The sequence below is a fragment of the Pleuronectes platessa genome, chromosome 10 (assembly GCF_947347685.1).
Source record: "Pleuronectes platessa chromosome 10, fPlePla1.1, whole genome shotgun sequence".
Lineage (NCBI taxonomy): Eukaryota > Metazoa > Chordata > Actinopteri > Pleuronectiformes > Pleuronectidae > Pleuronectes > Pleuronectes platessa.
Window position 1 is genome coordinate 4,311,737 of NC_070635.1, and position 10,705 is coordinate 4,322,441.

The 10,705-nt window shown below is 41.7% G+C and overlaps 1 protein-coding gene across 1 annotated transcript; it reads right to left on the bottom strand.

Annotated features, from left to right (window-relative positions):
• Positions 1–4,037: 4,037 nt before the first annotated feature.
• LOC128449176 (sialic acid-binding Ig-like lectin 14) lies at positions 4,038–7,904 on the bottom strand. Its single transcript, XM_053432228.1, has 4 exons — positions 7,591–7,904; positions 6,837–7,244; positions 4,802–6,214; positions 4,038–4,710 (listed from the first exon to the last, which is right to left on the bottom strand). Exons 1-3 carry the CDS (start codon positions 7,649–7,651, stop codon positions 5,886–5,888), a joined length of 798 nt encoding a protein of 265 aa, XP_053288203.1. The 5' UTR covers positions 7,652–7,904; the 3' UTR covers positions 4,038–4,710; positions 4,802–5,885.
• Between the last annotated feature and the right edge of the window lie 2,801 nt (positions 7,905–10,705).

Below are 10,705 nucleotides of genomic sequence, written 5' to 3' on the forward strand. Positions count from 1 at the left end.
AGATGCTCTTCCCCCCACTTCCTCTATTAGTTGTTGTTTGTAGTGAAGTCTTGTTGATAGGCACAGAGCAGTTTTCATTACTTCATATTTATTTTGAGAATTCCTGCTCACATAGTATTCACAGTGTCTCTATTTAAAACTTCATCTAACAATGTGAAAACGTATCAAAAGGGTTTGTGGAGAGTTTAATAAACATAAAAGTGCAGGTGAACAACACGTAAACAGGAAACATCTCACACAGAGAAAAAAGCATTTCACTCCCCGAGAGCTGCAGCCACGATCTTCACGGCATCGGCCGCCATTTCATCAATGGCGCCGTTCAGAGCTTGCAGCATGGCGGTGAAGGAGCGGCTGGCATAATGGGCGTGTCTGGGCATGGCCATCTCCACCAGCTTTGACGACACCGTGGCCAAGTCCTGTTCTGCCGCTGCCAGCCGCCGCTTCACTTCCCCTTTGGTAACCTCCCCTGACAGCGCACAGGTCCGCAGCCCTTTAAGTCTCGGGGGTTCCACGCCTCGCTGCCGGGCCAGTCGCTCGACTGATTTGTCATCCAGGCACAGAGATAACTGAGCTTTTGTCAGGATCCACACCGCTACTCACGCGTCCACCATAGAAGCCACCAGGGGGGCGGGAACGGCCGACATCCCAACAGATAGCGACGCAGAGGCCCATCGCGGAGCTTTGAAGGTCTCCTTTTTCTGGGTGACCAGGGCTGAGGTGAGCGTCGGGAGAGCCAAGAGAAGGGCTTGGGCTCGGATCTCTGGAAGGTCTTTGCCCAAGTCGTCCAACAGACTGCCCTTCCACAACTTATGACCCTTCACCTGTCTTTAGTTGTTCAGGAGAGCATGACCCAGACAAATACCTTCATCTGAAGTAACTTAATCAGCTCCATGCAGGTCCGGACCTCGGTATTATTTAAAAATGTGGGCGGTGGGTGAGTGAGTAGGAGGTGGAGTGGATCATCTTCTGGTAAATATACAAGGTAACGTAGTGTTAACGTCTCCTGCTCGACCTCCAGACCGGAGTCGGTGACGTACAGGGGAGATGTCTGTTCTCCTCCCGGGCTGAAGCCGCTTCTCACTTCAGGGTTCACACCCTTCACTTTCTGTAGCAGTAGAGAAATAACAGAGAAGCTGTTGTATTTATTTTCCAACACACTGTAACTGACCTTGTCCATCTTTTCTCTCTCTCTCTCTCTCTCTCTCTCTCTCTCTCTCTCTCTCTCTCTCTCTCTCTCTCTCTCTCGACCACTCACTCTCTTAAACACATTGAAGCTCTACTCTTACAACACAAGGCCAATCAGTGAATTGATTGACAGAATCTACTCTGCACTGTAACAATGTAAATATATGAGCTGGGTTGTTGTGTTTCTTCACTGAGACTCAAATGAAGAGATTTCTTCAGACACACTTTCCTTTGGGAAGGAACAAGAGGCTGAAGTCAAGCCCAAGAGAGAAAGACAGAAAGTTGGTGATGATGAGAGACAAGGACCAGTGTTCCCACTGTTCCCACTCAGGGCAGTATTAGTGTTATATAACTGTGCTGTTGAATACAAAGAAAGAAAATTCATAATTTGTTCCAACATATTTCATTTTATTTTGAGCAACAGGATATTTACATTTCAGGTGTGTGGGTTTGGATTAAGTTCACAACACTGGAAAGCACAAAGAAAAACATTCAGCAGTGATTCTCAGCATTTCTTGTCTAACTGCATGTAATTTATGTATATATAGATTATATAAAAAGTTATCAATACAGTCATTTTACACTCACATTATTTACATTTTAAGTTTCAAAATAAGGATTTTAACCTTTTATCCCTCACATTTAGCTATGTTCACTATTTTCTCCAGAACCTTTAATTAACAGTTTTAAATATTGATATATTATATTTTAGCTCAGTAATGTAACTTCTGTGCCTTCTTGCTAACTAGTTTTAAAATACTCCTAATGGCAACACAGTTTAACACATGAACTCTTCAGACTCTCTGTGATGACTTATTGTGAATATAAACTTCCTCAGGCCCGAGGTAGCTGTAAAAAGCAGGAGGAGAACATCTCAGGTCAAATCCTGACGTTAGAGTAAAGACTCTCATCTTGGTGTGAGCTGCTGGAGTCTCTGTTGGTCGTCTGACGTCGGGGCGTCGCTGTGAATCTCACCTGTGGAAAGTTCAGCTCCACTTCACCTTCACTGGTGTGGTCGTCAAGTAGATTTGGAGATGTTGGTGCACGTGCAGCTGCATCACTAATGTTTTCATAGTCCTGCAGGCTCTCTGGTTCATTCTAGGATGAGAGCGGAGGTAGTTTATAGATTATTTGTGCTACAATTTCTGGATTAAATTCACCTAATAGCAAAATATACGGACTGATATAAAGAAATGAGAGGTCACGGTTCCTGACCTTTTTAACTCGTGTTGGCTTGGACACCTTCGCATACACGGAGTCTTCTTCCACCTTTCTTTGCTTCTTCCTTGAAAAACAAATATCAACATGACATGTGCTGATTAATAACGACTTTGTTGTTCTGGTATTGTAACACAAAGATTAAATTCTCACTTCAGATTATTCTTAAAGTTCAGAGGAGCGTAGTTGACAGAATCCTCCTCGGTGTTTCCAGCTTGCCGTCTTGTGTGGTTTTGTGCAGAGGCAGCCTGAGCAGATGGAGACAGAAAACATCATTGATTATCAAGCAGCAACTGAATCACTTCATTCATGCTCTAAAATGGATGCTGTACAGGTTGTCTTTTAATCACTGGCCCCAGTATACTGAGATATAAGTGCACTGATAGACAGCTACTGACAGGGCAAACAGTGAGGGCAGGATATGGAAGAACAAGGAGGGAAAAGCAACAGCTTGAACAGTAAAAGACACATCTGCCTGTAGAGCCAGATTAATACTGATGATAGAAGATGGAAGGCAGTAGCTCTACATGGTCAATTTGAGGGTTGAAGATATCCTGATAGATTATTTTATTGATAATTTTTAAAAATGATGTGCACATGTTGTTGTCTTGTTTCAGATCCTTGCATCGTGTGTTCTCAAAATAAAACAAATAACAGATTCTGGGACTTTGGATGCTTTATAATATCACCACTAAAACATATTTGATAACATATTATTGAAATTATGACTTTAGAGCAGGGGTTTTCAACCAGGGGTCCGCGGCCCCCTGGTGGTCCGTGACGGCATTGCAGGGGGTCTGCGAAATTAACTTTGATATTTCAACACATTTCCAGATTACTCTTGAATATCATGAAAAATATCTAACATAAGAAAAATATATCTAAAATAATATAAAGGTGATGAGGGGAACCTTGAAACCGGCTTGGGGCTAGAAACTGCAGGTAGTTTTCCCCTGTGCATGCGTGTTAAATAGAGATGTACAAGAGCGGTTGACCTAGGTAGAAAAACTCTCAGGAGGTGTTGGAGATGTAGTTTGTGTGATGGGAATTTTTGTTTTCCCAAAAAGAAGGCCCAAAAGGGCAGCATTAATAATGACAATATGAATAGACAAAAGAGTGAAAAACAAATACTTTGTAATGAGAAAAATGAATTGGCATAATAGCCAAAACAATTAATTGCAATAACAGTCAACTTTACCACGTTCGCTGGTTGAGAAACAATTTCTTAGGAGAGTTATAACACTTACGTCTATCGAGTAGCAGTTCTCCCAACAGAATGAATAGACAAGCTTAAATCGGGCCTAAGCACGCCCCTACAGTTGGCACAAACCATGATTGTTATTGATCACCGTTACTTTAACGTTCTCTCAACATGTCAGCTACATGTCTGTACATTTAAGTCATGAACGTTATATATTGATGTACATATGGTTCTGAGATGTAGTACAACTACAAACTGCATTTTAATTTTGTTTTCAATTCGTAAACACTGAAAATCCACCATTTTTGTTGTTTTTTACACAGATTTTTCTTGATTTGTTAACTAGATATATCTAGATTTGCTTTAGAGTATTTAGAAGAATCAGTAGTTTTACAGCTGTAACAGGGTAGAAGTGACGAGGCAGAGGCTTAAATATCCTGAATCTTAGACCTGTAGTCTCCTTAATCACTGTTTCCTACGATTTCAATATACATAAAGCCAATTAGATATAAATGTTGAAGTTTCAACAACTGGTTGTTAAATAATTAAAAAATCTATTGTGCTACGACACGGTTCTGACAACAGGCCACCATGACTAGACACTTTGAATTAAACTCTTTTTAACATAAATCTTCTTGAGTTTTACTAAAGTCTCTGTTTAAAGACTGTTTTAACTTATTGTTTTCTAGTTTAAAGTGTTGTCTCAACCCGGGACTCACCTGGGGCAGATTCAAAATGCTGTAAACAAGGTTGATGTCGGTCGGAGGCCTGTGGAATATAAAAGATATGTAAGAATAAACATATGCATACAGAGTGAATGACTATTATAAATAACAGGGCAGACTTTCATTGTGCTATTCATGTCGGAGGATATAGAACATAAATGGATGCTTTGACTATAGCATGAGCAGCAGTCCATGTCTGACTCTGTCCCACATGATGATCCTTGTCCTGGGTGGGGACAGTGTGTTGAGTGGGTGTGGTCGTACGTGCTGTCTGGAAGAGGCTGGTGTTCAGGGGCGTCTGGACGACTCAACTGCTCCGAAAAATCAGAAGGGGATTTGGTGTTTGTTGTTCCTTGTTGAATAGATTTCTTCCTCCTGAGTCTGAAAACATAGAGGGACATGATATGGTTACACATGCCGGACCATCTCTGAAATGTATTTATTTAATCAAATTCACTTCTTATTCATTCACCTTAAAACTATGACGATTAAAATGATAATCATCAGGACAAATAGAGCAGGAAGGAGGAACTTCAGGATATGCAGAGAGTTTCCTGTGGCTAAAAGAGAGAGAGCATCATATCGAGCTTCACCTTTGGCTACCGAAATCAAATCATTTACTCCTTGATTCTTATTTTGTTTTTGTGCGAAGGATGTAGGAAATGGGATGTACAGATGGACAACCAGAAAACATGATCTGATATAAACCTCCCACATATCTCCTGAACAATAAAACACACAGTTATAAGGTCTTGAAATTCACTCACGTTCAAACAGATGGACGGGATCAGACAAACTTTGATCTACTTCATTTTCTGCGACGCAGTAGTAGACTCCTGACTGGTTTGAGTACACTGTGTGGTTTTGATGCTCGGACACAAGTTCATCCTGTTCCTCTCCCTGACTCTTCCTGTACCATGAGTAGTGTTGGACTGGGGGAAAGCTGTGACTGAAGCAGCTCAGCATCACGGAGCTCCTCCCGTCAAGCTCCTGCTTCTCTGCCGACTCCGTGATGTGTGTGTGTTTTGAAACGTATTTTCGCACCAGTTAATGGGCATTGAAACAATAAAAGATAAAACAGACTGGCTTTAGATTCTCCTGATGAAACTTTCAATTTTTCTCTCAGCAATTTCTCTTCCTAGCAAAGGGTTAACCCTAACAGCCACTGATTTTAGGTAAGTGTTCCATTTTTTTACTTATTTCTGATCAGGTTTGCTAAACCTTATTTTGAATGACATCATATTGTGGAGTAATGTTTTCTTCTTTTTGGAACCAGCACGTCTGATCAGTATTTACTTTATACACAGTAATGTAGAATATATCCTCCTTGTTTATCCATTCACCATCACAAGTGCATTAGTCCATGTGATCCGCGATGGAAGGAAACCTTCAACACTTCACTTCAGAGTCAGAGTCTTGCTCTCACTAACATATTTTGGGTTATTCAGACTTCCTTCACATCTACGATAGATAAACACAGGTTGCACAGTCATATAATGTGGTTAAGAACAAAGTTTCTTGTTGTAAAAATAACCCCCCTCAGAAATGAAGTAGTTCTACTCACAGCTCACACTCAGAGTCGCCGTCTCCTCTGTGCTCACTTGTCCTTGGAAGAGGACCGTGCAGGTGATGTTGGTTCCGTGATGTTCAGCTGAAGGGGAGAAGGACAGAGTCGAGCTGCGTCTCTTAGCGAACTCAGCCACATTCTCAGTTTTGAAGGCCGTGATGTTTCCTGTGAGGTCAGTGTCGCTCTCTCCTCTTCCTCGCCACCTCCAGGTGAATGTAGGTTCAGATCCAGAGCAGAGACCAGGAGCAGTGCAGGTCAGTGTGGTCGGCTGTCCTTCAGTAAGAGGTGGAATCATCACTGTGGGCCTCTGACTCAGACCTGATGGGAGACCAGTTCATGAATGGAGTCAGATCAGAACGTCATCATTCACTTCATTCACATTTTTTTAAATGGGGCAACGATAGGAATCTGCATCAGCTAAACAACGGCCAAAATTACTTTATGTCCCACCCATAGACTGTGAATAAAGATGGACGACATGACAGCTCCACTAAAGTGAAGCCAAATTCCCTTGATCACCCTCTGGTGGTTGCCACCTCCATGTTAGTAAATGGGACATGGATCAAAAACTCAAACTTCACCTCAAATGAACTTTTCACAAGAACTGTTTCCGTCACTTCCAGGAGATCATATCACACTGATGTTTGTTAAATTGCAAATTCTTCAGAAAGTTTGTTTCTAATACGTTTTTTGGTGTTAGCCTCTGTAACGGGATGAAACATCTTAATTGGTCTTACAATCGGTTGAGGCCATGTACTGACTGGACTTTAACACCACTCTACATCCCAAAATCTCTACTGTGCAAACTTTGACACCAAAAGTGTAACGTGGCATCACACGTATTTTGCACAACGGAAGGAAATGGAGAAGTGTTGTTCATGTTTATTTGCAGCCTATGGCCCAAAACACCAAACATGTCATACAGCAGAATGGTTCATACCTTTAACAGAGACAGTTGCTCTTTGGGAGAATTTATATGAACCTCTCCTCGGTGAAGCTTCAACTCTGAGTTGATATGTTCCAGAGTCCGACTCCTTCAGGTCATTGACGATGATGCTGCAGTTTTTCTTGCTCACATCAGACTCCAGCAGTGACACTCGTCCTTTAAACTCCGACTGAACCTGATCGCTGGAGGTGTTACTGTTAAAAATCCTGTCTCCATAATCACATCTCTGTTTGGTCGATTCACATTTCAACCAAACTATATGTAAGAATTTGATATTCTCAGGAACAGTGAAGGAGCATGGTATCACGACACAGAGTCCGGCCTCCGCTGTTATTTCTCCTTCAACTAGAGTGATACAGTAATCTGTCAACGGACAACTTTGTTTCCCCCACACTGAAGAACCTGTTAATGCAAACATTAAGAGAAAAACAGGGAGAGAGATTATTTAAACTTTTAAAATATACCAAAAAAAAGAAGAAAGGCTACTTAAAAAAAATAGAACATATGAATCTGTCAGTTTTACACAGTTTTATATATATATATATATATATGAAATGAGGTAAGCAAACACGACACAGAGGAATTCCAATAATCAACGTATAATACTTTGGAAAACAAATGTATAGTTGAAATCCTAATCCCAAATTAAAACCTTGTCAGTAGCAAATCTTTTTAATAGCAAACTATTTCCACCTATTTTCTTCATAACCATAAAGTTGGCATATAAGTTAAAATAAAAAGTGAATACCTGTCTCAGCATCACTGACTCTCACAGAGAAAAGCAGAGTCGCCCAGATGAGAACAAACATCTCTTCTTCTTCTTCTTCCTCCAACGAACCTGACACAGAACATACAGTAACGGAACCAGAGGACAGTCTACCATCGAAATCATCGTCTTAATAAAGGATGCTGCCTGTTCGGATTTTCCTTGAGTCGCTCTTTTAGGAGAACAAGCAGCAGCTCTGAATCGATTTACATCTCACACCTTCCCTTCACCAGGAATGTAGCAAAGATGGTTACATAAGCCTTTACATTTCAGAACATTATATATGTCAAGCATTAGTTAAATGTTGTATTTTACCTTTCTCTCTCCCTCTCTCTCTGTTTCTGCTCTGAAGTGACTTCTGCTCTTGTTGCTTTTCTGTCTACTCCCCAATTATCACACTCAACCGTTTAAGGAAGTCACTGCTGAGAAATGTTTTTCCTGTGCACATCGACAGGCTTTTACACACTGTGATGTGTAAGAGGCTGGAACACCATATTTGTCTTTGTGTATTTTAATAGGAGCTTTCTGCAGAAAGGATCAACAAAGAGAGTCACAGGGATCTCAATGAAGATGGAGAACAGTCAAATGCAAGGATCTTATATAGAAGAACTAAGGCCGTTTGTCCGAGCCAGTTCAGACTGGTTCTGTAGGACAAGATTGAGACAGGAATTAGTTTTCTCAGTTGTTAACACACAAAAACGAAAATTCTGCACAATTTGCACAACCTTCACTTCATGTACCAATCGCTCGACGCAATTTGGCACCACTTCACACTCCCTTATCTGCATTAGACTCTGACTTCCTTCATTACACACTGATGTCAATTACACATCACCTTGTTGTCAAAACACTACTGTTGGGACATGGTTTTTGTGCAAACCACAGGCCTCCCTTCAGTCAAACTGGAAACAGTCAAGCCGCATGTTCTGGAGTGAACTCAGTCTCCCAGAGTGCCACATGTTCCCTTTGTCTTAAGACAGTCAAGGAACTCAGTCTCCCAGAGGATGTAACAGGATGCTGCATGTCCTGGGATTTGGGCAATATCACACAAAGGTGTCAAGAACCTGGGGGGTCACTCCTATTGGTCACTCTGGTCCAAGACCTGTGAGGTCACCGGGGCCAATATAAGGAGAGGTCTGCCTAAAATCTCTCTCTTTCTCCAATCCTCCCGAGGGCGGAAGGCTGCTAAAGCCTCTCTTCTCTCATCCCTCCAAGGACGGAAGGCTGCTACAGCCTCTCTCTCCTACATCGCCAAGGGGGGGGGGCCTGGCTGATCCAGCTTCCTTCTCTATCCAACCCACAACCGGAGGTCAGAGGTGCAGCTCCCAGCTCACCCCTCTCAAGGAAATCTCCTCGCCCTTCAAGCTCTACAAAACTCCTCGTAGCGACGCGATGTCCTGCAGGAAAACTTCAACCAGCATCTGAGCACACAGCTCGACAGAATCACGAATGCAGAACTCTACGACCACCAACCCAGGAGACGTCACAGAACTACAACTGGACTGCAACTTCTGCTCCCCTTTCCCTCGGACTGGTAACATAATCTGGGCTTAATAATTATACTACGCTAAGCAAGACTGTTTATTTGATCGGTGTGTGTTTATAAGTTTGATATGTGTTGTGATATTGTGGCAACAAGTTATTTGAAAGTAATTGTTAGTTAGGCCCTTCATAGGCCTCCTTTGTAGGTCTCTCTGACTCTTGCATTATCTGATTAACATCTCCACAGACACACGCATAGTCTCCACCTAATTAAACCTACCCCCATAAAGCAACCTCAGAAGAAGGGGGGGGGCTCTTATCTTAGGGACCATTTTTAAAGCATGCTAATTTACATTCACACACACACACTCACACACCTCCTTGTTAGTTAGTTTGATTGTTTAGTAATTTGTGTTTTTATACTTTATTATGTTCATAATAAATGTTCTTCTTTCACAAATGTTCTGTCATTAATATTGCATAAGTGAATCTTGCCAACTGTTACACTGTTAAGAACTCCATAAACCTTCATTGTTCATTATATAATCTTTAATGGTAAAATATTGAGATTTCTAATTGAACTAGATCTAAATGAGACTGATCTTAATCAATAAATTGGCTATCTTTTCCCTTCTATGAAGGGTGGTGCCACGCGAGAACTTTAACCAATTAAAGTTATGATTTAATATTAATATTTTAAATATTAATGTTTTACATTTTATTTTGATAACCAAATTTATTGAGTGCCTAAAGGCACACCATTCTATGGTAACACTTTTTACGTACTATTGCACAACACTACACACAATGTTCAGTTGTTGCACACACTTCTCAAGTAAAATCTCCAAGCATCAACCTACAACACATAAATACTAAAATCTCTAAACATTCAGGTCTGTTGAGCCTCTGTGTTGTTTGATGAACAATGGAGAACTTGGAAGATATCGACAACCAGAGAAAGAGAGGGGTAAGAGTGAGAGGAGGAGGAGGAGGAAGAGGTGATGCCTAATTCATTTTCACCTCATTTACACAGCCGAACAGGAAACTGTAACTGTAGATATGGTTCGTGAGAACAACTCTATCACACTCAGACAGATAAAAACTAGGATCCTGGCTGACCATGCTACATTTAGAAACGTCCAGACCGTCATTGGACCGTATTCTTCATAGAAATGCCATGTGGATGAAACAAGTGTTCAGGGTCCCATTAGAACGGAACACAGGCATCAAGGAGTTATGGTGAGAGTTTGTGCTTGTAAGTACCAACATTCAGCACTGACACATGCATGTATTGTACCTGTAATCCAATATTGTTCCTTTTCTACAGTGTCTCACTGTAGCCCACTGTGTTGACCTCTCTGTGTCCATACTGTAACTTGCATTCTCATGCTGATCCAGGAGCATGACACAGCTCATGTGTTGTACCAGTACATCTTTATTGATGAGGTGGGATTCAACCTGGTGAAGAGGAGGTGACGGGGCAGAAACGTCATTGGCCAGCGGGCCATTGTTGAGGTCCCCGGCCAGCGTGGTGGGAACATCACAATGTGTGCTGCAATGAATCCCCATGGGGTCTTGCACCGTCATGCCCACCTAGGGGCCTATAACGCTGCCC

Coding starts and splice junctions, on each gene's coding strand:
- LOC128449176 (XM_053432228.1), bottom strand. CDS start 7,651: ATGTTTGTTCTCATCTGGGCGACTCTGCTTTTCTCTGTGAGAGTCAGT. Junction 7,245..7,590: donor AGTCAGTGATGCTGAGACAG/GTATTCACTTTT, acceptor TTGCATTAACAG/GTTCTTCAGTGTGGGGGAAA. Junction 6,215..6,836: donor AGCAACTGTCTCTGTTAAAG/GTATGAACCATT, acceptor GTCTCCCATCAG/GTCTGAGTCAGAGGCCCACA.